This window comes from Panthera onca, chromosome E3 (assembly GCF_046562875.1).
Source record: "Panthera onca isolate mPanOnc1 chromosome E3, mPanOnc1 haplotype 2, whole genome shotgun sequence".
Taxonomy (NCBI): domain Eukaryota; kingdom Metazoa; phylum Chordata; class Mammalia; order Carnivora; family Felidae; genus Panthera; species Panthera onca.
Genome location: NC_138354.1, coordinates 40,818,283 through 40,844,746, shown reverse-complemented (window position 1 = coordinate 40,844,746; position 26,464 = coordinate 40,818,283). Strand labels below are relative to the sequence as shown.

General features: G+C 54.5%; 2 protein-coding genes across 2 annotated transcripts; both read right to left on the bottom strand.

Annotated features, from left to right (window-relative positions):
- Positions 1-17,295: 17,295 nt before the first annotated feature.
- On the bottom strand, positions 17,296-19,278 carry LOC144614792 (serine protease 29-like). Its single transcript, XM_078440305.2, has 5 exons — positions 19,196-19,278; positions 18,833-19,013; positions 18,444-18,709; positions 17,792-17,958; positions 17,296-17,715 (listed from the first exon to the last, which is right to left on the bottom strand). The coding sequence occupies exons 1-5, from the start codon at positions 19,254-19,256 to the stop codon at positions 17,551-17,553; spliced, it is 840 nt and encodes a 279-aa protein (XP_078296431.2). The 5' UTR covers positions 19,257-19,278; the 3' UTR covers positions 17,296-17,550.
- Positions 19,279-22,418: 3,140 nt separating this feature from the next.
- On the bottom strand, positions 22,419-24,810 carry LOC132688870 (putative serine protease 29). The gene is made up of 5 exons (XM_060648018.3): positions 24,748-24,810; positions 24,409-24,589; positions 24,014-24,279; positions 22,875-23,038; positions 22,419-22,786 (listed from the first exon to the last, which is right to left on the bottom strand). Exons 1-5 carry the CDS (start codon positions 24,806-24,808, stop codon positions 22,622-22,624), a joined length of 837 nt encoding a protein of 278 aa, XP_060504001.2. The 5' UTR covers positions 24,809-24,810; the 3' UTR covers positions 22,419-22,621.
- Between the last annotated feature and the right edge of the window lie 1,654 nt (positions 24,811-26,464).

Sequence of the window (26,464 nt, the reverse complement as noted above, 5' to 3'; positions counted from 1 at the left end):
TTGCATTTCCACCAGCATTGCAAAAGCGTTCCCTTTCTCTGCATCCTTGCCAACACCTGTCATTTCCCGAGATGTTAATTTTAGCCATTCTGATAGGTGTGAGGGGATATCTCATTGTGGTTTTGATTTGTATTTCACTTATGACGAATGAGGTTGAGCATCTTTTCATGTATGACCAATCTGGATGTCATCTTTGTTAAAGTGTCTCTTCATGTCTTTTGCCCATTTCTTCACGGGGTTATTTGGTTTTTGGGTGTTGAGTGTGATATGTTCTTTATAGATTTTGGATAGTAACCCTTTATCTGATAGGTCACCTGCAAATATCTTCTCTCATTCCATTCAGTTTCCTTTTGGTTTTGTTGATTGTGTCCTCTGCTGTGCAGAAGCTTTTTATCTTGAGGTCTCAATAGTTCATTTTTGTTTTTATTGCCCTTGTTTCTGGAGTCTTGACAAGCAGTATGTTGCTGCAGTCAGGATCAAAGAGGTAGGTTGCCCTTTTTCTCCTCTGGGATTTTGATGGTCTCCTGTCTTACACTTAGATCTTTCATCCCTTTTGAGGTGTGTGTGTGAGAGAGACAGAGAGTCAGAGGGAGAGAGAGAAAGACAGAGAGAGACCCCGAGGTTTAAGAACATAGTCCAGGTTCATTGTTCTCACTGTCCATTTTCCCCAGTACCATGTGCTGAAGAGACTCTATTTTTCCTTTGGATATTCTTTCCTGTTTGGTCAAAGATGACTCAGCCATAATTTTGAGGGTCCATTTCTGGGTTCCCTATTCTGTTCCTTTGATCGATGTGTCTGTTTTTGTGCCCATCCCATACTGTCTTGATGATTGTGGCTTTCTGATGCACCGTAAAGTCCAGAATTGTAATGTCTCCAGTTTTGTTTTTTTCTTTTTCAACATTACTTTGGCTCTTTGGGGTCTTTTCAGGTTCCATACAGATTTTAGGATTGTTTGTTCTAGCTCTGGAAGAATGCTGGTGTAATTTTGATAGGAATTACATTGAATTTGTCCATTGCTTTGGGTAGTATTGACATTTTCACCATATTTGTTCTTCTAATATATGAGCATGGGATGTTTTTCTATTTCTTTGTGTCTTCTTCACCTTCTTCCATAGATGTTGTATGGTTTGTTCTTTTAATTTTTTTAATGTTTATTTATTTTCAAGAGAGTGAGCGAGCGAGCAAGAGCCCATGAGCAGGGGAGAGGCAGAGAGAGGGAGACACGGAATCTGAAGCAGGCTCCAGGCTCCGAGCTGTCAGCACAGAGCCCGTCACAGGACTCAAACCCACAAATGCGGGATCATGTCCTGAACCAAAGTCGGCACTTAACCGACTGAGCCACTCAGGCGCCCCTCTATTGTTTTAATGTACTGATCTTTTACCTCTTTGGTTAGATTTATCCCTGGGTATTTTATGCTTTTCAGTGCAGTTGTAAATGAGATCAACTCCTTAATTTTCTTTCTGTTGATTCATTACTGGTGTATAGAAATGCAATCAACTTCTGCATATTGATTTTATATTCTGAGACTTTCCTGAATTCCTGTATCAGTCCTAGAAGTTTTTTGGTGGAGTCGTTTGGATTTTCCACGGAGAGCATCATATCTGTGAGGGGGGAAGCTTGACCCCTCCTTGCCAACTTGGACAGTGTGTATTTCTTTTTGTCGTCTGCTGAGGCTGGGACTTCCAACAGAATGGTGAATAACAGTGCTGAGAATAGACATCCCTGTCGTGTTCCTGACCTTAGGGGGAAAGCTCTCACGTTTTCCCCATTGAAGATGTTATTAGCTGTGGGACTTTCGTATCTGGACATTCTCATATTGAGGCACGAACCTTCTATCCCTCCTTTCATGAGGGTTTTTTTTTTCATCAAGAAAGGATGCTGCTGCATTTTGTCAAATGTTTATTTTGCATCTATGGAGAGACTCGTGTGGTTGTTATCCTTTCTTTTATCAACGTGATATATCACATCAGTTGATTTGTGGATATTGAATCGGTTGTGCATCCCAGGAATAAAATCCACCTCATTGTGCTGAATAATTCTTTTTCTGTATTGTCGGATCCAGTTTGCCAATTTTGTTGAGATTTTTTGTATCCATGGTCATCAGGGAAATTGGTCTGTAGTTTTCCTTTTTAGTGGGTCTTTGTCCAGCTTGGACTCAAGGCCATGCTGGCCTCATAGAATGAGTTTGGAAGTGTTCCCTCCATTTCTCTGCCCATGACCTTATCTTGTTCTTTCATTTGGGGTGCCTTCCTCTTGTCTTGGAATTTTGGTTGAGTGTGTGCCATCTCTGTGTTACCAAAGCTCATTGTGTTACCTGCCTGTGAGTTGAATGGTTTTATGAAGAGGAGGTCATCCAATGTCCAGGGCCTGACACTTCACGGAGTGTCTGTGGCATGTGTTGCGTGCCCTATTTTGTGTTCTGGCTGCACTATCCTTCAGGGCAGTTGTATGAGAAAGGTAGGGTCCTTGGCCACAATGTGGTGAGTCTGATCTAGGTCTGCTCTGATCTGCTTGTTAAATGAGACTTGAAACGGCTGCTCCTAGAAGTGAAGGCCTGCACAACTCTTTGGTCAAGAGAGGTGGTGTGGTCATGGGGTTCACCTGGTCTTCTGGGGAAGGGGCCAGCTCCATTGGGACTGAGGCAACCTTGAATGACCTAGAAGGCCAGTCTCGCCAGAGCACAGGAAGGTGGGGTTGGTGTAAGCAGCTTAGGCAGCCAGTGTGGGAACTGCCTTGTTTCCAGCAGACGGCTCTGTGTTTATGCTGGGGGGCAGGGGGCAGGGGGCAGAGCAGGGAAATGGCACCACGCAGTTCCTCTGTCCTAGCTCTTTGTCCCCTCGTTGTGAACACTGCCTCTCAGGGATGGTCTCCACGATGAGTGTATAATCTCCCCACTGTGTGCACCAGGCTTTGTCCAGATCACTGTTTCCTTGCCATCTGCCTGCAGGTTGATGGCTGCCTTCTCTTCAGGAGTAGGCCAGTGCCCTCAGGGCTGTGTCCCAGCCAAGGCTTCTAAGCTTTGAAACTCCACATTCTCGGGGTGCCTGGATGGCTTGTTAAGTGTCTGACCTTTGATCCTGGATCAGATCATGACCTCTCGGTCGTGGGATTGTCTCTTTCCCTCTTGTCCTGCCCCTCCCTTGTGTGTGCTCTCTTTCTCTCTCTGTCAAAATTAATATACTTAAAAAAATTAGGGGCATGGAATACCTTATTTAGGCAAGACTGCCTCTCTGAGGGGAATGGCAAGGATCTATGAGATGTACTTCCAGCACTGGCTAGGAAATTCTTTGCTGACTGGTTAAAGGTTACATTCCTACAGGAATGAAATTAGGTTTAGTGACATGGGACCTTAGCATAAGTAACTCCATGGTGGGCCTGTGATTTTTCTTAACATTCCAAAGCCAAATTTTATGTATGCATTTTTTATTACATGTGTAGCCCTAAATAATATTTTTGCCATCTACTGCCGGCCCGATGATCGTATCCTGTGACACTGTAACTATCTCCTAATCATAGAGGAAGATCAACTCTGTGGCTCTAAGATCTTTGTGGCTCTAAGTTACTTTGATCTATGTTACTAAGATCTTTGTGAGTCTAGGTTACTGTTGGCCTTTCGAGGTCTTTCACCCAGGGACCGACCCCCAGCGAGGTTGCTGAGCCATCATTTAGGCACAGAAGCACCCTTTCCAAGTCACCTCTCCCTAAAGCGTTGTCTTTCCCTCTGGTACTTCCGGGACCTACCCTTTGGCAGGTCACATACCCTCATGCAAACCTGTCAAAGTGGACCAGAAAAAGCTGCTTGCCTGTGACTGCCACTTCATGGTCACATCTTATCCTTCTGAAACCCCTCGAATTCCCTATTGTTCTTCCAGTCTTTGAATATCTCTTTGATTTGGAAACATTTGATTCTCTTGTATTCCTGATAAAAAATATGTGTGAAAATATTCAACCAAGGATTCCTTACAATCAGTGAGCCAGTCACAATGATTCCTCTGGCCGTGTGTACATTTTTAGTTTTGACAGTGTTCAGGCATGAAGTGAAGTATATCCTGTAAAATCTGAGTATCATTCATTATCCAGGATAACCACCTTTATGGAAAGCCTTTCAATGACATGCTCGTTGAAGATCAGAAAAACACTTAATTTACATACCACATAATAGAGTGGTATATACATACGTTATTATCTTAAACCATGTAAAGTAGATGTTTCTATGAAGTGTTTGTCATGCATTCAGTTTTCTCTACCGTGAATGCTATTATTTCAATTAAACAATAGTAAGAACAACAAGAATAGGTACATGGCCATCACTAGTAACTAATATTAGAACTAGTCATATAATATCATGTGTTGCAAGCATAAAACCATGATTACTAATAATCTTTTCATTCGTGATGGGTTTCTAGCTACCAGAAAAATGGGGAAGATATTATTGAGTCTCTACATACAACAGACTGTTTTCTGACTATGGATGTCATACGAGTTGGTACATGATCGCAATCAGTATCCCGAAGAGATATGGTAGTATTAACTAAAGTTTATATTTGTGTTCAGATTGCTTCGGTTTGAACCTCTTCTGTCCCAGACTCATCCCAGCTGGCACATTAGAGTCATCCTGTCTCCTTAGGCTCCACTTGGCCATGACGATTTTTAGATTTTTCCATATTTTACATAATCTGCAAAGTGTTGAGGGTACGTTTGTAGGATGTATTTTGTAGAATGATCCCTGGTTGGGATATATCTAACGTTTGTTCAAATGCTTAGGCCAGAGTTACCGTGTTGTGGAGCAGAAGATCCAGAGGCATAACGCCATCCATAATTACCACTTCCCATAAAGGTTGTTCACTCTGAAGATTGGGGTCTTTTGTGGTTCCATACACATTTTAGGACTGTTCTAGTTCTGTGAAAACTGTTGTTGGTATTTTGATGGAAATTGCATTAATTGTGTCCATTGCTTTGGGAAGTATAGACATTTTCACTATGTTTGTACTTCCGACGCATGAGTATGGAATGTCCTTCCATGTCTTTGTGTCACCTTGAATTTCATCACTGTTTTATACTTTTCAGAGTATAGGTCACTCACCACTTTGGTTACACTTATTCATAGACATCTTATTATTTGGTGTACAAGTGTAAATAGGACTGTTTTCTTAATTTCTATTTCTATTGCTTCAGTATTGTTTTCTCCATTTACAACAGATTTCTCTACAGTGATTTGTATCCTGTGACATTGCTGAATTCATTTATCAGTTCTAGCAGTTATTGGGTGGACTCTTTAGGGTTTTCTATATACAGTGTCATGTAATCTGCAAAGTGTGAAAGTTTCACTTCCTCCAGATTTGGAGTTGTGTTTGATTTTACTTTATTTTATTTTATTTATTTATTTTATTGGTTTATTTTATTTTATTTATTTTATTTTATTTATTTATTTATTTATTTATTTATTTATTTTTATTTTATTTTATTTTATTTTATTCATTTCTTTATTTTTATTTTATTTTATTTTATTTATTTATTTTATTTTATTTGTTTTATTTAATTTATTTATTTATTTATTTATTTATTTTATTTTATTTTATTTTATTTCAGTTTAGTTCCATTTCGTTTGTCTGCTGGCTGTGTCTAGGACTTCCAGTAATTTATTAAAAGTGGTAAGAGTAAACATCCTTGTCTTCTTCCTGCCTTACAGGAAAACCTCTCAGATTTTCCCCATTGAGGTGGATTATAACTGCAGGGTTTTCATAGATAACCTTTATTAAGTTGATGTATGTTTCCTGTAAACCTAGTTTAGGGGGTTATAATCCTGAGTGGATGTTGTACTTTGTCAAATGCTCCTTTCTGCGTGTATTGAAATGACCGCATGGTTCTTTTCTTTTCAAGTTTATTAATCTTGAGAGAGACAGTGCGTAAGCAGGGGAGGGGCAGCGAGAGAGGGAGACCCAGAATTCGAAGGAGGCTCTTGGCTCTGAGCCTTCAGCACAGAGTCTGACACGCGACTTGAACTCACGAATTATGAAGTCATGACCTGAGCTGTTGTCAGACTGTTAAAGGATTGAGCCACCAAGGTGCCCCGATCTTGTGGTCCTTATCCTTTCTCCTGTTGATGTATTGTGTCACGTTGGTTGATATGCAAATATTGAACCACCTTTGCAGCTTGGGAATAAATCCCACCCAATTGTGGGATGCGTTTACACTTGTTATATCTTCTTTTTGGATTGTACCCTTTACTGTTATATAGTGTCCTCCTCTGTCTCTTGTTACGTACTTTTTTTAAGTGTATTTTTTTCCGATACAAGTGTTGCTACTCCAGGTTTCATTTGACATTAATGTGTGCAATGTTTCTCTATCCTCTCACTATCATTCTTGAGGTGTAAAGTGGGTCACTTATAGGCATACAAATCGGTTTTGTTTTTTCATCCGTTCTTACACCGTACGTCTCTAGATTGGAGCATTCACTCCATTTACCTTCAAAGTAATGATCGATACGTACGTACGTATTGCCATTTTACTGCCTGTTTGGCTGTGGTTTCTAATGATTTTCTCTGATCCTTTCTTGACTTTCTTTCATGTTTTGCTTATTTTCTTTAGTGATATAGTTTGATTTCCTTATCTCTATTCTTAGCATATTTATGATTGGTTTATCATATGGTCACTGTCAGGTGTTTATATAACCTCTTCTGTATTTGGCAGTTCTGATTAAGTTGATGGTCATTTACCTTCACACCCATTATTTTCTCCTCCCTAGGTTTTTGGTAGAGGTTATTACAATTCAAATCCATTTCTCTGAGTTCCTTAACTGATTTTTTTTTTGCAGACATATTCATTTTTTACTTGATTTGTGTCTTCTGTCTCTAAACCGTCACTGTTGGTCTCTCCTTTCCACTCGAAGAATCCCTCTTAACATTTCTTGCAGGACGGGTTTAGTGGTACAAACTCCTTTAGTTTTTGTTTGGGAAAGTCTGTGTCTCCTTCCATTCTGAAGGATAGCCTTGCTGGATAGAATAGTGTTGGCTGCTGATTTTTCCATGCAGCACTTTGAATATGTGATGTCACTAGCTTCTGGCTTGTCGAGTTTCTGTTCAGAAATCGGGTAGCTCGCCTTTTGGGTCTTCCCTTCTGAGTTAAGGTCTTTTGTCTTGCTGCTTGTAAGAGTTTTTCTTTACTGTCACTGTAATTTGCAAGTTTGGTTACAATATGTTTGTGTGTTGGCCTGATTTTGTTGATGTTGATGGGAGTTCTCTAGTCTCCTGGATGTGGATGTTTGTTTCCCTCGCCCAATTGTTGCATCCACACGACTCCTGAAACAGAATGCTACGGGCACCAGTGACAGTTGCAACAAAGTTTATTACAACGAGAGGCAAGGCTGACCGATCGGGACCAACACTCTTCACAAGAGTGTGGCCAACCGATCGGGACCAACACTCTTGTTAAGAGTGTGGCCGACTGATCGGGACCAACACTCTTGTTGAGAGTGTGGCCGACAGATCAGGACCAACACTCTTGTCAAGAGCGTGGCCCCGAACAGCCGGAATACAGAGTTTTTAAAGCCGATCACATCATTTTATCGTTATCTGGGAACAGAACAGAGAAACAGTTCCCAGATGAGTTAGAAACAGTTGCCAGATGAGTCAGAAACAGTTATCGAATGAGTTGATTATTTTAGACTTTCTGCCACTAAGTTTCAACCAGTGGATCTCCTTGACCTTGTCTCTGATGCTCTTTTTGAGGTTTTGTTTCCTTCATTGGTAAAGCCTGATTCACAAGAGTATGAAGTATGATTTACAAGAGTAAAAGCAAGGTTGTTGTCTTTTGACCTTCAGGGTCAGAACAAAGTTGTTATCTTTCAAGCTAAGCGTTAGCCCTACAGTACAATTTAACCCTTACACAATTAGGGACGTTTTCAGCTATTATTTCCTCAAATAAATTGTCGGCCCCAAATTCTCTTCCTTCTGGGAGTCCTACAATATGAATATTATTATCTTTCCTGTAGTCACTGAGTTCCCTTAGGCTCATCTCACGTTGCAGAATCCTGTGCTCTCCTTGGTTCAGTGTGACTCATTTCCAACACTCAGTCTTTGAGGTCACTGGTTTCTTCGGCTGCTTCTTCCATCCCTCTGTTCATTCCAGCTAGCGTGTTTCTCCTCTATCGTGTCCTCGATGTGTACTGTGTTATTTCTTATCTCTATGTCAGGGGTCTCACTCTTCTACTTATTTCACAACTCCAGTGAGTATCCTTATGATCATTGCTTTCAATTCCGTATCAGGTATGTTACTTCATCTCTTTGGCTTAGATCTCTCGCTGTGACGTTGACTAGGTCTTTCCTTGTGGATAAATATCTCTGTGTGTCCATTTTGTGTGTCTCTCTGGGTCTGTTTCTCTGTGTTAAGAAAGTCAGCTGTGCCTTCTGATCTTGAAAGCAAACAAAAGGACCTGAGCACAGTTGCAGACAACCCTGAGCCATATATACAAGTGTTCCAAAACCTAACCCAGGGTGTTTGGGAGACAAAAAGACACAGGCCATCCCTAACAAAGGGGAATCTAACACCCTTTTACTGTTTTTCCTAATACATTCCGGTTACTGTAACTGTATGGGGGAGGTACTCCCTCGTTCGTTTCCTGGGTCAATGATTATGGTGATTAGAGCCGGCGGTCTCTTGTTGGTCTCCCTCAGAATGGAGGCTTTCAGGAATATTCCCAAGCCGCTGCCAAAACTCCTTTTAATCAGTGGAAGTTCTCTGTCTTCTCTGTCCTCACATGGACTGTCTAATTCCACTTGTTGCTGGAAAAAAACCTGGCGTCTGCTCAACTGTTCAAGTTGACAGACTTTAGGACCAGGAGACCTCTCTCTTTCTGCCCTCAAGGCTTTTATGTGCCCTTGACACCTCATCAGCCTCCACCTGGGATGAAAACCCCTCACCCCACCCCCGCCTCACCCCCCACCTCACTCCCCACAGCCCGCAGCAGAGGCCCTGTGGGCTGGTTCCGGCACGAGTCCACAGATACCCCCTCTTAGCGAAGGCCCATTCAGAAACCCCTGCCCCTGGCCATACACCCCTGCTTGTCCCTGCCTTACTCAGGACGGGGTCTCCGTTGCCCTGTTGCAACGTCCAACTCTCGATTCAGCTTGGGTCACGGTCTCGCGGTTAGTGGGACGGAGCCCCGCGTCGTCCTCTGCGCGTCGGCCCCTGCGGAGCCTGCTTGGGATTCTCTCTCTCTTTCTGTCTCTCTGCCCCCCCCCCACCCTTCATGCTGTCTCTTTGTCTCCCTCAAAATGAATACATAAGCAGTAAAAGTTTTTAAAGAAGACGTAATACAACCACGTTATGGGGAAAAGACCCAACAGACCCTCAAGTTTTAACGTCCTTTTCATTTTTTTTTAATCTTTAAGTAGGCTCCACGCCCAACGTGGGGCTCCAACTCAGGCCCCTGAGGTTAAGAGTTGCACCCCCCACCGATTGAGCCAGCCGGGGGCCCCGAGATCCTTAATTTTTGAAGGTCTTCTAGCAAACAGCGTCCTTCTGCCGTGTCGCCTCGAGACCCGCACCAGTCTCCTTTCTGGCTGAGCTCGGAACCCCCTGAGCCGCCCGGGGGCTGTCTCCTCTGGCGGCCCGGTGCCACTTCGTCAGAGTTCTGGCCTTCTTCTCCTCATTGGGAGATTTTCCGCCAGATGCATCAACACTTTGTTGTTCACAGTTGCCGCAAGCGGTTTTGTGTGCTTTTTGAAAGGACGGGCTTACGCCGGCCGACTCCATCTTGTTCTGTGTCCTTGACCACGCCTCCTCCCCTTGAGTAACCACCACCCCCCCTCCCCTGCCTAACAGGACTCGGACCCTTCCCCAGCCAATCGGCTGAGGCCACAGCCATTACCTCACCAACTGCCCCTAGGCCTCAGTAAAACCTTTGTCCTTTTGAAACTCGCTCTCTCTCCCCGGTATCTCACCGCTGTGTCGCGGCAGGTAGGGGATTGACCTCGAGCTAGCTCGAATAAAGGCTCTTTTGCTTTTACATTGGACTCAGCTCCCTGGTGGTCTTTGGGGATCATGAATTCTGGGCATAACATTTGGGGGCTCGTCCGGGATCCCCAAGACCCCCGAGGGACCCCTGACCCAGAGAGCCTGACTGGCCACGGTTAGTGTCTGTTTGTTCCGTCTTTTCTGTGTGAGCTCATTTCTGGAATTCTGGTAGTGCCCGTCACGGTCTAAGTGGATGCACTGGAGGACCATGGGCCAGGAGTTTCAGAAGACGTTCTGATTCTCCCTTCTGGAGGGACGTGGAATCCCCTCATCTGTTTTGGGGGGACGTGCAATCCCCTCAAAGGTCTGAGATGAGGCGGGTCTCTCCCGCTGGTCGGCGTGAGGCCGTCGTCTAGCTCTCGGTTTTGGAGGGACGTGGAGTCCCCTCAAAGGTCTAAGCTAGCTTTCAGTTTTGCTTCCATGGGGTTGGAAGACTTTCTAAGGGCCCTCTGTTTGTCTGCTTCTGTGTTTCTCTGTTTTGTTCTGTGGACATACTGGACGGACCTTATGGGACAGACTCAGACCACCCCTCTACCCACCCTCTTGGCTTAAGCCCTTCCTAGCCCCACATGGGACGATTGCCAGCAGCTTTTGCAGGTCCTGTTCACGACTGAAGAAAGAGAAAGAATCCTCAATGAGGCCCAAAAACTAGTTCCGGACACAGACAGGAATCCCACCACCAACTAGGCTCAGATAGATGCCTCCTTCCCCCCCTTAACTCGGCCCCAGTGGGATTTCAACACGGCAGAAGGTAAGGAGAGACTCCGGGTCTACCGCCAGACTCTAATGGGGGGTCTCCGAATGGCTGCTAGAAAGCCAACCAATTTGGCCAAATTAGGAAATGTGCAACAGGGAAAAGATGAATCTCCGGCTGCCGTTTTAGAACGGATCATGGAGGCATTCCGTACCTATACCCCCATGGATCCAGAGGCTCCGGAAAGCAAGACAGCTGTTATCATGGCCTTTGTAAACCAATCGACCATAGACATTAGGAGAAAATTACAGAAAATAGATAGACTAGGAGAAAAAGTCCGCAGGACTTACTGGTGGTAGCCGAAAAGGTATATAACAACCAGGAGCCTCCTGAGGACAAGCAGGCTTGCGCCATGGCGGCTGCCAGCAGTAAGCAGAGTCAAGACCTGGCCAGAATACTACTAGCTACCACTGCTGACTCCCCCAAGGAACGAGACTGCCGTCTCCGGCAGCTGGCAGACGACGCAAGAAAAGGTAAAGGAACCACCAAGGGGGGTAAGCAGAGGCTGCAGAAGGATCAGTGCGCATACTGCAAGGAGATAGGACATTGGGCCTGAGATTGTCCGAAAACAGCCGGCGGGAAGGGAGGCAAGACTGATCGAGTAAACGTCCTAGAGCTAGATGAACTGAGTGATTAGGGGAGTCGGGGTTCGGACCCTCTCCCCAAACCCAGGGTAACTCTTAAAGTGAAGGGGACCCCTGTTGACCTCCTTATCGACACCGGAGCACACATTCGGTCCTCCGCACCCCACAAGGAAAACTAGCCAGCAAGAAGTCCTGGGTCCAAGGGGCAACTGGTATGAGCCAGTATTCATGGACTACACGAAGAACGGTAGATTTGGGGCCGAGCCGGGTATCCCACTCCTTTATGGTAATACCAGAATGCCCCTACCCGCTGTTAGGATGGGACTACTGACCAAGATTGGAGCTCAGATAACTTTCAGACAAGGGGGGCCTCAGGTCACCGATGGCAAGGGCCACCCCATCCACGTCCTGACCATGAAACTGGAGGATGAATACCGCCTCCACCAGGAGGCGCTCCTGAGAGAGGATAATATAGACAGATGGCTTCAAGAATTCCCCTTGGTTTGGGCAGAGATGGGGGTGGGGGGGATAGGACTAGCCACTCCCAGGACTCCGGTCCTGGTAGAGCTCAAGGCAGGAGAGAGTCCGGTAAGGATCAAACAACACCCCATGTCTCAGGAGGCCCAGAAGGGGCTCCAGCCACACATCCGGAGACTACGAAGCCTAGGGGTACTAGTTCCTTGCCAGTCTGCCTGGAACACCCCCCTACTGCCGGTCAAAAAGCCTCACACAAATGACTACCGACTGGTACAAGACCTCCGGGAAGTAAATAAGAGGGTCAGGGACATACACCCAACTGTTCCCAACCCATATACTCTCTTGAGCTCCTTGGCGCCCTCCAGGGTCTGGTATACGGTACTAGATTTAAAGGACGCCTTCTTCAGTCTGCCTCTGGCACCCCAGAGCCAACCCTTGTTGGCCTTCGAGTGGCATGATCCGGAGGAGGGCCACAGTGGGCGACTCACCTGGACACGGCTACCTCAGGGATTCAAAAATTCGCCCACCGTCTTCGACGAGGCACTACCCGAGGACCTGGGTGAGTACAGAAGGGAGCACCCTGGTGCTACACGAGGACCTGGGTGAATACAGCGAGGGACCCAGGACCTGCTGGCTACCCTGGGGGCCTTAGGGTACCGGGCATCCGCGAAGAAGGCTCACATACGCAGCGAGAGGGTTTTGCTGAGATCGCCAGGCCCCTATATGAAGCTACCAAACAGGGGAAAACATTTAAATGGGCTGAAAAACAAGAAACTGCCTTTAATCAGTTAAAAAAGGCCCTCCTAAGTGCCCCAGCCCTGGGCCTACCAGACATTACGAAGCCCTTCCACCTCTTTGTAGACGAACATCAGAGAATAGCAAAAGGGGTTCTAACTCAAGCCTTAGGCCTTGGAATCGCCCGGTGGCTTACCTGTCCAAGAAACTCGACCCAGTGGCTGCCGGCTAGCCGCCATGCCTAAGAATTATTGCGGCAACAGCACTCCTAGTCAAGGACGCAAACTGACCCTAGGACACGAGATCTGGATCACGACCCCACACGCCATTGAAGGGGTCCTGAAACAGCCTCCTGATAGATGGATGAGCAACACACGTGTGACTCATTACCAGAGCCTCCTACTCAACCCTCCACGAGTGCGATTCCACCCCAGTGCAGCCCTCAATCCTGCAACCCTGCTGCCCGACCCTGACCTAGGTGCTCCACTACATGACTGTGCGGGAATCCTGGAACGAGTACATGGATTCCGGACGGACCTGACCGACCGGCCCCTCCCCGAAGCCGAGGCTACTTGGTTCACTGATGGCAGCAGCTTTGTGCGAGACGGACACAGGTATGCGGGTGCAGCGGTGGTCACCGAAACGGACACCGTATGGGCGGAGGCTCTACCCTCCAGAACGTCAGCCCAGCGAGCAGAGCTCCTCGCCCTCACCGAGGTGCTAACGGGAGCTGGACAACGGCTCAACAACTACCGTACTGGGGAGACCCAGTTTTACCAGACCAGCCCAAATACTCCCAGGAGGAGTTACAGCGGATCAAGAAACCCCCCATGGCCCAGGAGATAAAGGGACGGTGGTATACACCTAACAAGGAGCTCGTGCTGCCAGACCAGTTCAGAGTCTCAATATTAGAGCACATGCATCGGTCTACTCACATGGGGGCCCGAAAATTAAAAGACTTAATCTGACATGCCGGAATCAAGATTCACCAACAGGACACCAGAATAGAGCAAGTTGTATCTGCCTACAAGACCTGCCAACTCACCAACGCGAGAGCCACATCAAATAAAAAAGGAACCAGGCTCAGAGGCACCAGACCGGGAGTCCAATGGGAGGTCGACTTCACTGAAGTCAAACCAGGAAAGTACGGTTATAAATATCTTTTTGTATTTACGGACACCTTCTCTGGCTGGGTGGAGGCATACCCAACCAAGCATGAAACGGCTCAGACGGTGGCTAAGAAGCGACTAGAAGACATCTTACCCGGGTCTGGTTTTCCTGCCATGGTAGGATCAGACAATGGACCAGCTTTTATCTCGCAGGTAACACAGGCAGTAGCCAAAGCGGTGGGGACAAACTGGAAATGACATTCTGCTTATAGGCCCCAGAGCTTGGGACAGGTAGAAAGAATGAATGGAACCCTAAAAGAGACCCTTACCAAATTAACCATGGAGACTGGTGGGGACTGGGTGACTCTCCTACCGTACGCCCTTTACCGGGTTAGGAACACTCCTTACACTTGGTTTTACTCCCTACGAGATCATATTTAGCAGGCCACCCCCTATTATTCCCAACCTTTAGTTTAAAGATCAAGAACTTTTTCTTTCCTTGAGAGGGCTCTAAAGGGCGCACGAGGACATTTGGCCGCGCCTCCGTGCCATCTACGAGGCTGGCCCGACCCCGACAACTCATCAGTACAGGCCAGGAGACTGGGTCTACATTAAGAGGCACCACCGAGAGACCTCGAGCCGCGCTGGAAAGGACCCTACATCGTGGTGCTGACAATCCCCACCGCTCTCAAAGTAGACGGCATCGCGACCTGGGTCCATCACACCCACGTTCGGCCAGTGGACCCCTCCTCGATCCGGAAGGACTTTGTCACGCGATGAGCCGTCAATCGGGACCAACACGACCCGCTCAAGCTCACCCACCAAATATTCGTAACTCTATTAACTCTGCATGTCATTGCTCATGCTGCTGGGAGTCCCCACGCCCCCAAAACATCACCTGGCAGATCATAGACACCGGCTCGGGGACAATACTTAATCAGACCTCCCAGAGCCACCCCAGGGACACTTGGTTCCCAGAACTTTGCATAAACCTCCAAACTCTGTTGCCCTTGTCACCATAAATGCAGCCGGTCCCATGATTGGGTCTGTAAGCTACATGACAAGGGAGGAATGAAAGGGCCTACGGCGACCAACTCCATCTTGTTCTGTGTCCTTCACCTTGACCACGCCTCCTCCCCTTGAGTAACCTCCAGCTCACCTGCCTCACAGGACCCGGACCCTTCCCCAACCAATCGGCTGAGGCCACAGCCATTACCTCACCAACTGCCCCTAGGCCCCAGTAAAACCTTTGTCCTTTTGAAACTCGCTCTCTCTCCCTGGTATCTCACTGCTGCGTCCGTGCAGGTAGGGGACTGAGCTCGAGCTAGCTCGAATAAAGGCTCTTTGCTTTTGCATCGGACTCGGCTCCCTGGTGGTCTTTGGGGATCACGAATTCTGGGCATAACATTTTTGCAGCCGGAGGTGTTTGTGCGTGTAGACTGAAGATTTCTCGGTTGTTCACACACGTGCGCTCTACTCCTTCTAGAACTGACCTCACATCGAGGGGGGCTGTGGAAGAACCGAAGCGGGACCTTCCCCTGGTGCGTGTCGAGCACTCAGGGAAGGGGCCCAGCGAGGGCGAGGGCCAGAGGGGCATCGGGAGACCGGGCCCCGGTTCTGCCCATCAGACCCCCTCGGCCGCCATGTGACATGAGACCTCGGCACAGGGGGGCAGGGAGGCCGCACCTTCTTCTTAACCCGGAAGTTATTTTTATGACAAGTGTAGTACGTGCCCCCTTGAAACTCTTGGCGGATATTGACGTGTTAAGATAAAAAAAAGAAACAACCAAGAAATCCGTCCTCCCTCCACCTTCCCTCATCCCACCCAGGAGTTGTCACTGTCCGTTGTTGGGGTGATGAGTTCTAGAACTTTCTGAGGCCTGAGTAGGCCTCGAGCCAGATGAGGTGTGGAGGGAGGCGCGTCTTGCAAGGAAAGGCAAGGAAAGGCTCCGAGGGGTCAGGGTGAGGGTGGAAAGACGGGACTAGGCTCCTTCATGCCCAGAGCTGCAGATCAGAGATGAATCGCACCTCGGGCGGGGCAGGGGTGAGGGGTTCCCGTGTGCCTGGAAACCAAACCCACACAGCCGAGACCAGGAAAGGTCAGGGCTGAGGGCAGCCAGAGACGAGTCAGTGGTAGTGTGGGTGTGGGGGCAAGGAGGAGGGTTCCCCCTGCGGAGGCCACCACGTGGGCCCACGTGACCCATGTCCCCTGGGCAACCAGAGGCCCCAGCAGGCTGGGAGGGCATCCCCGGGGCCAGAGAAGGAAGGCACCTAGGGACAGGACCCCCCTCCCTGTGCCTCAGTTTGCTCTCCTGTCAAATAGGGGGCAGAAACGGCACCGTGTCCAGAGACATTGGTGGGGGGGCACAGATGGCCCTCCGAGTTTCTGTCTCAAGCCGGGGCCGGGTGCAGACAAGTCCAGCCCCCTCCCAGGGCCCCTAATCAGCTCTGTCATCAGGCCCTGGCCACACGGCAGACACTTAGGAAGTGCCTGCTCTGAGCTGGGCAGCTGGGGGCTGTGCCCATCTGATCTGCGGTGAAGACCACGGGACCCCAAGCGGGCATGGGGGCAGGGACGTGGGCGGCGTGGGCAGGCACAGACGCCTGTCACGAGGGCCTGACTGTCTCCTGGCTCACTCTGGGCCTCGAGCTGGGACCCTCCGGGGCGGCCCCGAAGACCCGACTCCTGGAGGACAGAGGAGACGAGCCAGTGTGCCCCCCGGGAACCGGGGAGGGCTTCCTGGAGGTGGGGGACACCCATCCCCACCCCTGTCGGGTGACGAGGAAAAACAAACGTGGGTTTACAGACAGGCCACCTGGGGCCGCCCTGGTCCTGCTGTGGCCTGTGCGGCCCAGAGCCGGCCACTTAGTCCATGGGGCAGGATCCACGGGGCACAAATGGTGGGGACAGCCATAGCTGCAGGTACCCAGAAGGAGCAGGTGGGGCCTGCCACGGAGCCTGCCCCTCAGCTCCTCCCTCCTCCCACCTCCCTCCTCCCTCCTGCACAGCAGGTGAATGGGCCCTCCCTGCCCCACCCTGGCCAGGCACATGGGCTCAGGGCACCCCTAACCCTGCAGCACACACACATCATGGCCCTGGGGCACCGTGGCCTCTAGCCCCTCACCTGACTGCCTACGGGGCATTTCTCTCTGGGTGCTGCCAAGCACCTGGAGCTCATACCCAACCAGGGACTCCCAACCTGGAGCTCATACCCAATTCCCCCTGGGGAGCCAGCGAAGACCCTCATCTGAAGGTACCCAGATGGGCAAGCACGTCCCTAAAGGGGAGGACAAATTGGCATCATATCCAGGTCACTTTTGTGTGGCAACTGGTTAATTCCCAGAAGAGACCTTGCCTTACAAGAGAAGTGGGATGGACAGATGGATGGTTGGAAGGATGGGGGGATGGAAGGAGGGAAGGATGCAAGGTTGGAACCACGTGGTGGCCTCCGGTGCAGGACAGAGCTGGCGGCTGTGGCCGCAGAGTGGAGCCAACCCTGAGAACCTCACTCTCCCTTGGCAAGCCTGGTAAGACACCAGCCCCAGCACGGCCCCCTGTACCTCGGGGCTGGCCGACAGGCTCCCACGGAGAGCCCACTCCACAGAGACTGACCGCACTCTGGTCATTCCTCAAGCTCTTTAATTTGACAGGCAGCACAGCGAGGCACCCTGGGCCCCAGGGACTTCCCGCCCGCCCCCTGGCATCTTCGTACTCCTTCCCCCAGCAGTCAGGGAAGTCCCGGACACTGAGGAGGCAGAAGCGAAGGCGGAGCCCAGGCCAGGGACGGGGGCGCAGAGGCTGAAGCAGCAGGCTCTGGGGGGAGGAAGGCGTCGCTCCTCCGGGCCCAGCCAGGCAGACGGCCAGCAGGCCCTGGTCAGAGGCCCCTCCCGATTTGCCGCGTGATCCAGGGCACGTACGTCTGGACGCGAGCGTAGACGCCGGGACGGTTTCTCAGGGCACAGCTTTCGCCCCAGCTGACCACTCCCACCAAGTGCCAAGCACCCGTCATCTTGCACACCAGAGGGCCTCCGGAGTCGCCCTGAGGAAGGAGAGAGAGCACTGAGCCCCGGCTGGCCTCCAGCGCGGGGTGGGGGCCGGGATGGGCTGGGACTCACCTGGCAGGAGTCCCGGCCCTCGGTCCCCGCACACAGCATGTCGTCCTGGATGATCTTCCTGCCCGCCAAGCGGTGGCTGGTCGCGGTGTGGTACTGCTGGTCACAGACGGCGTTCTCCACCACGCTCACCGCCACCTGCTGCAGACGGTAGGGCGGAGGCAGCACCTCTGGGGGAGAGACGTGACCGGAGGCTGGAGCGTGGCCCCCGCTGTCGGCCGCGAGCCTGCGTTCCCGCCCGGATCGCTCCCGTGGGGACCCCAGGGTGCAGGGTTCCCATCTCCCTCTAAATCCCTAAGACCCGGAAGGTGGATTCTGCCTTTAGTTGGAAAGACCGGAAAGAAAATGCGGGGGGAATGGGGAGGGTTTCTGCCCGCCCCCCCAATATCTTCCTATAAGTTGGAAAAAAAACTAAGAATATGAATTTCCTCGTCACAGTGTTGGGTCCCGAGCTCAGTTGTGCTTCAGGGACCCTCTAGCCTCTGGGGTCGGATCTCCCGATTGGGGCGCACACGGGGTGGGTGGGGGATGGTGTCGGAAGGCGATTCCTTTCCAGAACCTGCAGACGCCCACCCGCCAGGACTTCTCCGTGTGGCCAGGTCAGGAAATGCCTCGCGCGGCCCTGAACCCCTCCCAACCCCCACCCCATACACACGGTGCACCATGACGGTGCCCCAGCCGGTCACCCAGCACTCGTCCTCTGGGGTGACTTCAAGCAGGGCCGACGGGAGCTTGACAGGCCTGACGTTAGCCGTGCATCTCATAGAGTGTGACAGCTGGAGCAGAGCCACGTCTGCACCCAGTTGGGCGTTGATGTAGTCGGGGTGGACGATGACGCGGGTCACATTCAGCAGCGTCCTCCCCCCGTAGAGGTACACGTCCCCGGCATGGATGCGGTAGGCTGCCGGGTCGGCGTCCTTCCTGGGGTTGCAAAGAAGCCACGGAGGCAGGTCCTTCCAGGGCGGCCCCCTCCGCCCCGCCTGGAGCCCGGATTCCCACACCTCCTGATTCACCCAGAGGTGGATGGCAGCGAGCGGAACTCACCGGTCGATGCAGTGGGCAGCGGTCAGCACCCACTGGGGGTGGATGAGGGAGCCCCCGCAGATGTGCACCCAGGAGGCCCAGTCATAATCGTAGATTTTCAGGCTGACCTGCCACGGCCACTCCCCCTGGGGGGCATTGTGGCCCCCGACGATGCCCACCAGCTCGTTTCCAGGGAAGGAGGCTGGGAAGCAACATGAGGGGGGAGGGAGGCCGGGCCTCGGGGCCCGGGGCCGAGCCCCGTCCCTACCTAGGCCTCCCCCGAGGGCACGGACAGGCAGCCCCAAGACCCCCCAGCGACTGGAACTGGAGACAAGGTTACAGGAGCCTCTGGGAAGGGAGGACCCCCGTGGGGTCAGGACTCACCTGGGCTCCCCACGACGCAGGTCCCCGAGAAGAAGGGGGTCAGAAGCAACAGCCACAGCATCTGCGAAGAGAGAGGGCACGGAGGGACAGCTCAGGGCCAGAGGGGGCCAGGGGCCTCTGCAGCTGTGTGAGTGGGGACAGCGCCCCTACCTTGCCAGGCTCCACGGATCTCTGCTCTGGGGGGCCCCCGAGGTCCTTTATCTTTTGGCCACAGGAAGTGGGCGGGCGACTTGGGCAGTGCTCCATTTGGGGGCGGGGGTGGAGGTTGGGGAAGAAAGGCAGCCGGGTGTCAGGCTGAGGCTGGGGGCGGCTGCCACCTGGATACGCCGTCCCCGGCCCACGCCCCACCTGAGACTCGGCCGCCCTCAGCCACGCAGACTGGCCCCCACCAGTGTCTCCAAAAGAGGAAGATCCCCGCACGCCCCAAGGCAGGCTCCTGCCTCCCCGGAGGCCGGGGAGGCACCCCTCGTCACACCCAGCTCGGAGCACGGGTCCCCAGGCCTCAGGCATGTGGTGACGCAGCGGGCAGACCTTCTCCCCCAGGGCGGGCGGACTCCCAGGGCCCAGGACGCCCCGCCCTGGCCACCGTTCCTACTTTGGGCACTTCCAGAAGGAGGGAGGCCTTTGCTCCTCTGAGAAGGCCGCCGAGCATCAGCAGAGTGTGTTCAGGGGGGTGGGGAGCCGGTTCCCCATCACACACCCGGGAGGCCAGACTCCCACCCTGGCCGCCCACACCCAGCTGACTGTGCTTCTCACGACACGTCTGAGCACCAGAGGCCTCAGAGCCCGTGGCAGGCCTGGCCCGGGGCGCTGTCCACCCACCCTGCCCCGCTTCCGGCCAGTGCAGTCACATCTCTTCCCCCACGTTGGCCCGGCCATCAGGGCCACTGAGGGACCCCTGCACGTGGCGCAGTGCCCCTGTCCCCTGGCTTCCGCCCCATCTTGAGTGGACAAACCCGGCTTCACAGCCCCTGCCCCTCGGCCCCCCTTCCTCATCGGGAGTAAGCCGTGTCTCTCCTTCCTCAGCCCTTGTCAGAGCTCCTGGACCCTGAGCTCCAAGCTCAGAAGAGCCTCTATGGTCGGTGGTGACGGTGATTCGTGCCCCAGGAACCTTGGGGTGGTGACCAGGAAGGTGGCACACCTTGACCTGGAGCCACCTCCAAGTGGGGACAGAAGGTAAGAGGTCCACGATAGCAGCCCTGAGCCGGGGGGCCCAGCCCAGACCTGCTTGTCCAGGGCACGTGGGCACAGGGCAACGGAGTGCACACAGTGAGCCCAGGGGACCCCAGGAGGCATGCTGAGGTGGGGAAGTCTGGGTCCGCCATCCTGGACAGCCCCACACTAAGCACGGCTGGATGTGAGCGAACAGGAGTCCGAGCAGCCCAGCCCCCGAGGCCGGCCACCCAGAGCCCGTCGGAGAAAGCGTGGCCTCTAGCGTCTGGGCAGAGGAGAGGGAGAACATGGGTCCCAGAGGGAAATCGGCCGGCAAGGGAGGCCTGGAAGGAGGGTGCTCTCGAGGGGACAGGACTGCCCCTCCTCACACCCTCCTGCCTCTGGCCCAGTGCCCACCCCGGGGACACCCACCACAGCATGAGGGGTGACCCCCGGGCCGCGAACGAGCGCCAACCGTGTGGCTTTCTGCGCCAGTCGTGAGGACCGGGCCCCTCATCTCCAGGAGACGGGCCTCAGCCCACTGTCCCTTGGCCATCCTGGCTCCGGCAGCTAAGCGACCAGGCCGTGGGGGTGGGACACCTGGTCTCTTTGATACGGTCGGGACCAGACCACCAAGAGAAGGCTCAGCGATGGAAGCAGAGGAAGGATGGGGGGCTGCGCGGCCAGGGGCCGCATAACCATCAACACCGAGGCCACAAGGTCGAGTCCAGGACCGTGGACAAGACGCCTGGTTCAGGGATATCGTGGGGTAAAGGATGTGGCTGCCCAGACTGATTGCAAAAGCCCCTCGTTGGGCAAAAGACCGGGCAGAGGGTCCTGGCATGGGCACCGGCGTCTCAGAGAGAACCTGGAGGGGGAAGGCCCTTCAGCGCCACGTTTCTTCCGCGGCCCCGCTGGCAGGCCGGTGCTTGGGCACAAACTGGTGGAGAGTAGCAATGAACACGAGTGACCCGGCTTTGGTGAGACCTGGAGGCCCTCGCGCCTGTTCCGGGAGCCCTCACTGAGAGTGTCGCTTCGGGGGATCAAATCCGGCCTCACGCAGCGAAGCCCGGCGTCCCTCGTGACGAGGACCCTGCCCTTCCAGGATGGGAAGACGGTTGCCCAGGGCCATTTTGATGGACCCCTCGACATGCCACCAGCTATAGGAGCCTAAAACCCACTTTGACGTGGCTTCTAAAGACAAGGAAGCTTCATTTTCCTCCAACGTGAGAGTACCTTTGTTTTTAATTACGAAAATAATGTAAAAGACGCAGGCTACAAAAAATCATCAGAAAGTAGACAGCCTGGCTGACCTCCTGCTCACAGTGGCCACTGTGGCCGCCCACGCGCCCACGGTCACTCCCACACACGGGCGCGTGTCGGCCAGAGGGGCCACCAGGATCCCGCTGGGCAGGCGTCCCCTTCAGCCCCGCCCATCTGGAGACAAAGACATCATTTTTCATGATCCGCCACCCTTGGCTGTGTGGGTCTAGGGTAACTTACGGAAACAATTCTCCGTGGACAGACATTTAGGTGGCTTCCAATCGTTTGCTGTGACAACAATGACGAGTTGGCGAGTGCCAGCTCTTGTCCGGAGTCTCCAGTGACTGCGGCCCCAACCCTCCCCCCGCGCGTGTGCTGTCGTGTCCCCAAGTCTGTCACCGCCGGGCATCTTTATGTGGCCATGTGGCCCTCCTTGCTGCATTTCAAGTCCTTGCTGCACATCTACCCCCCTCCGGACCCCAAGGTGGAGGAAGGCAAGGTCGGTTCCCCTGTAACCCCGGGCGGTGCCCCCCCCCCCCCCGACATTGCTGGGATGAATGAATGAGATCCCAAGGATGATTCCGCCCTCTGCAGACTCGCAAACACCCTCCTTTAGGACGGAGTGCGCTGCGGACAGGATGGCACAGGGGATGGCCGCCCGGGGTTGGGGGAGAGTCTCGGACCCCCATCCTCCGCCTGCCCGAGCCCCCGCCAGCACTCTGGGATCCCAGACAGGACGGCCGGGCCCCCCAGCTCTACAGCCACACCCACCTCAAAGACCACTCGACCACCAGCCTGTTTACCAAGACGGTTTAATGAGACAAGCACACCAGCCCCGTCGGGGCCTCCACCCTGCCCGTCCCCACTGGTGGGGAAGGATGGGGCCGAGGGAGGGGCAGGAGAGGGGAGGGCTGAAGCCGCAGGGAGGGGAGGGGAGTGGCGCGGAAGGCTCGCTCTGGGGAGGTGATGCGGCGGAAGAAGCGCCGTCCTGCGTCGACCTGCAGCCTGGGCTCACCGGCGCCTCCGCAGCTGCTGTCGGATCCAGTCCACGTGGCTCTGGACGTTTGTGAAGACGGCGGGCAGCTCGTACATGGAGCAGCCGATGCCCCAGCTGACCACGCCCACCTGGACCCACGTGCCTTTCTTCTTGCAGACCAGGGGGCCCCCGGAGTCCCCCTGCGAGGAGAGGGGGCGGTCACGAGGCACGTCGTGGGGGCGGGGGGGAGGTGAGGCCGGGAGGAGACCCGCGGCCTGAGGGCCTCACCATGCAGGGACCGCGGCCCTGAGTGCCGGCACACAGCATGTCCTCCGGGATGACCTTGCCATTGGCTCTGGTGTGCAGGAACCTCCGGTAACCTTGCTCACAGGCCCCCTCCTCTTCCAGTGGGATTTGCACCTGCTGCAGGCGGTAGGGGGGGCTCAGCGGCTCTGGGGTGGAAAGGAGGAGTCGGGAAATGGAGGCGCGGAGGCGGCTGTCCCCTCTTCCCCCACCCCCCACCCTCCCCGTCATTGCCACAGGCCAGTCGGCGCTGCCCACACCGCCAGGGCTGGACGCAGAGAGGAGCCCCAGACTGTGGGCCCGGGCCACTTCTGCCGACTCCTCCCGCTGTCACGAATGGGCTCAGATTCCATAAACACACAGTAGGTTGAAGAGTGTCCCCCAAAAACTCACGCTCACCCCGACCTTCAGAATTTGACCTTACGTGGGAATAGTCTTTGCGGACGTAATCAAGCGGAAATGAGGTCGCACTGGATGCAGGGTGGGCCCTAAGTCCAGTGGCTGGCGTCCCCACGCAAGGACAGGCAGGGGGATTTGAGCCTCAGAGAAGGCGGGTGAAGAGACCAGAGGGGGGTGGGCACAGCTGAGGATGAGCCGGAAGCAGGGGGAGGCAAGGAGGGCTCCCCTGCTAAGGCTTCTGGAAGGAACCATCCCTGCCAACAGTTCCATTTTGGACTCTGGCCCCCAGACTGTGAGAAAATAAATTTCTGTCATTTGAAGTCCCCCTGTGTGCGGTCCTTTATACAGTGGCCCCGGGACACCAATACGCCAGGCACCCGGGTCCTTCGTTATCGCGGACCCACACCTCCAACGTCATTCCGCTGTCTGAAAACCACGGGAGTCTGAGAGGAGCAGGTTTGGGTCCGGGCGCCCTGGGCTCACTGTTGCATCCGGCAGATTCTTTGACCATCAGGCCCGGTTCCTTCACACAAAACCAAAGTCACAGGGCCCACGTGGCCACATGCCCACCCGCACCTGGGAGACAGGTGGCTGGAAAGGGAGTTTCCTTCTTCCCCGTGTATTCCTGACTCCTGAACCTTCCCCCCCACCCGCAGCCCAACCCAGACCCAGACGGCAGGAAAGATCTGGAACTTGCCGGCTCCCCTCCCCCCAGGCATTCTCACCGAAGTAGAAGCCCCTGCCCCAGCCTGTCAGCCAACACTCGTCCTCTGGGCTGAAATCCAGGCTCTGCAGGGGCAGGGTGACCGGCCGAGTCCTGCTGGACATTCTCACGGGGGTGGCCAGCTTCAGCAGGGCCAGGTCAAACCCCAGAAAGGCAGTGATGTAGTCGGGGTGGACGATGACGCGGCTCACGTTCAACAGCGTCCTGCCCCCGTACAGATACACGTTGCCGGCGTGGATCCGGTAGGCTGACGGGTCGGCGTCTTTCCTGGGGCAGGCGGACACCAGGCCCCGCTTGGTCAGGGGCACGACCCCGAGGGAGCCCCAGTCTCTGCGTCGGCCCCCTTCCCCCGCCCCCCATCCAGTGTGGGGGGGTTGGGCCCGCAGCGGGACTCACCGGTCGATGCAGTGGGCCGCGGTCAGCACCCACTGGGGGTGGACGAGGGAGCCCCCGCAGATGTGCACCCAGGAGGCCCAGCGGTAAACATAGACTCTCAGGCTGACCTGCCACGGCCACTTCCCCTGGGGGGCACTGTGACCCCCCACGATGCCCACCAACTCCCTCTCGGGGGCAGGCGCTGGGGGAACAATGGGCAGGGGTCGGGGATGCGGCTGCGCGGTCCCACAGACCCCAGGTGACTTCTGGGCCGTCTTCACATAGGTCAGAGGGTTGGCGGGCTGGGGCGCAGGGCTGGGGGCCGGGGCGGGGAGGGCACTGTGCCGGGTTAGGACTCACCTGGGATTTCGGGCACAGAGGCCCCCAGGCAGGGGAGGGACAGGAACAGCAGCCAGAGCATCTGCAGGGGAAGGAGGGGAGGGCCCGCGTGAGATGACCAGGGCCAGCCCCCAGGGTCTGGAAAGCCAGCCCGGAGTGTCCGACCTCAGCCTCCTCACCTGGATGGATGGTCGCAAAGCCCTCCTCCCCAGCCCTCCCTGGGAGTCCCTTTATCTTCCTTTGGAAGGAAGTGGGTGGGGTCTGGTCAGACACACCCCACCACCTCAGGTGGTAGGCGGGGCCCCATCCCCACCTCTCGCCCCCTGCATCCCCCCCGCTGGGCCTGCGCAGCTCCTGGGAGAGACCAACTGGGCGACTGCCATGCCTGCACGTCTCAACCGGGCCGTTGCACGAGTCTGGTGACATTTTTAGGTGTCAGACTACGGGGCTTTTCCGGCGCGGAGGCCCAGACCCCACGACGCCCCCCGAGGCGCAGGGCCATCAGCCCTCGTGCCCCGTGTCCAGGTGGATGTGGCCGTGGCCCAGGCTCGGCCATGCTGGTGGCCAGTCCCGGAGGCCTGGCACTCAGGTGTCCTCGGCGGGCGCAGAAGCGGCGGCCCAGCGGCCATCACAGCAGCTCAGGGCCCAGCCGGGTCACCCACCGGAAAACAGTCCTACCCCAGGGCCAGGAACCCCTTCTCGCTGTCCACCAAACTGCGGCTTCAGGCAGGGAGAGTGGGAATGGCGGTGGGATCGCAGACAGCTGGGGACTGCATCTCCCGAAGACAGACCCCACCGCCCGTGTCCTCCTTACTGCCCAGCCACACCTGGGGTTCAGGTCGCCGCAGGGAGGGAGGCTAGGACATCTCTCTGGAACAGGAGTCTTACTTTCCATGGGGATTGTAGTGTGTGTGTGTGTGTGTGTGTGTGTGTGTGCGGGCCTGTATGTGTATGTGTGTGAGCATGTGTGTGTGTTAACGTGTGTGAGCACGCGTGCGCGCATGTGTGAGCGTGCGTGCATGTGAGCGCGCGTGCATGTGAGCGCGTGCGCGCGTGCCTGCGCGCTCGCACGGACGTGCGCGCGCGCGTGTGAGCGTGCCTGCGTGCGCGAGCGTGCGTGTGTTTGTGTGCGCGCATGCGTGCAGGAGCGTGTGCTAACATGCGTGTGTGTGAGCCTCTCCCTGAGGAGCGGGTCTCCCTGGGAAGCCCCGGCGGTGCTCCCCGCAGATCCTCCCGCGGGCACAGGGTCCCGTGGGGGAGGAGGCAGGCAGGGAGGCTGGACCCGCGGCTACAGGAGCCCCTGTGCCCCGACGAGAGAAACCTCAGGGGGGCACACGGGGAAAACAGGCCTGGAGGCTTGGTTCTCACAGACCCCTGGGGCCGTGGCCACAGGAGGAGGCGGTGCGGAGCGTGCAGTGTTATCAGGCTGGGGCGCAGAACGTGCCCTGAGACTCCGGACCAGACCTGCTGCCCTCCGGGAAGGCGCGGCAGCAGCCAATCAGGATAAAGGCCACGCGTGTGCAGAGAGCAAGATGCGGGGACACGGTCCACCGGGAGCGGCCATGGGCTATGGTCACCAGACACGGGGCCTGTGGCCTCCTGGATGCCTGGGACTCCCGGACACCTGGGCACCTGGAAGCCCGGAAGCCTGGACGCCTGGGCACCTGGACGCCTGGACGCCTGGGACGGCAGGAGGAGCCCCGGGTGCAGGTGAGTTCCGGGAAGGGGTGGCCTGAGC

What these genes read in the sequence shown, in the direction of transcription:
- LOC132688870 (XM_060648018.3), bottom strand. Translation starts at nt 24,808, where the DNA reads ATGCTCTGGCTGCTGTTCCTGTCCCTCCCCTGCCTGGGGGCCTCTGTG. An exon ending in GGGCAGGGGCTTCTACTTCG is followed by an intron (nt 23,039 to 24,013) that starts GTGAGAATGCCT and finishes TTTCCACCCCAG; the next exon opens with AGCCGCTGAGCCCCCCCTAC. An exon ending in AGGGCCGCGGTCCCTGCATG is followed by an intron (nt 22,787 to 22,874) that starts GTGAGGCCCTCA and finishes CTCTCCTCGCAG; the next exon opens with GGGGACTCCGGGGGCCCCCT.
- LOC144614792 (XM_078440305.2), bottom strand. Translation starts at nt 19,256, where the DNA reads ATGCTGTGGCTGTTGCTTCTGACCCCCTTCTTCTCGGGGACCTGCGTC. An exon ending in CTGCGTCGTGGGGAGCCCAG is followed by an intron (nt 19,014 to 19,195) that starts GTGAGTCCTGAC and finishes GTTGCTTCCCAG; the next exon opens with CCTCCTTCCCTGGAAACGAG. An exon ending in AGGGCCGGGACTCCTGCCAG is followed by an intron (nt 17,716 to 17,791) that starts GTGAGTCCCAGC and finishes CTCCTTCCTCAG; the next exon opens with GGCGACTCCGGAGGCCCTCT.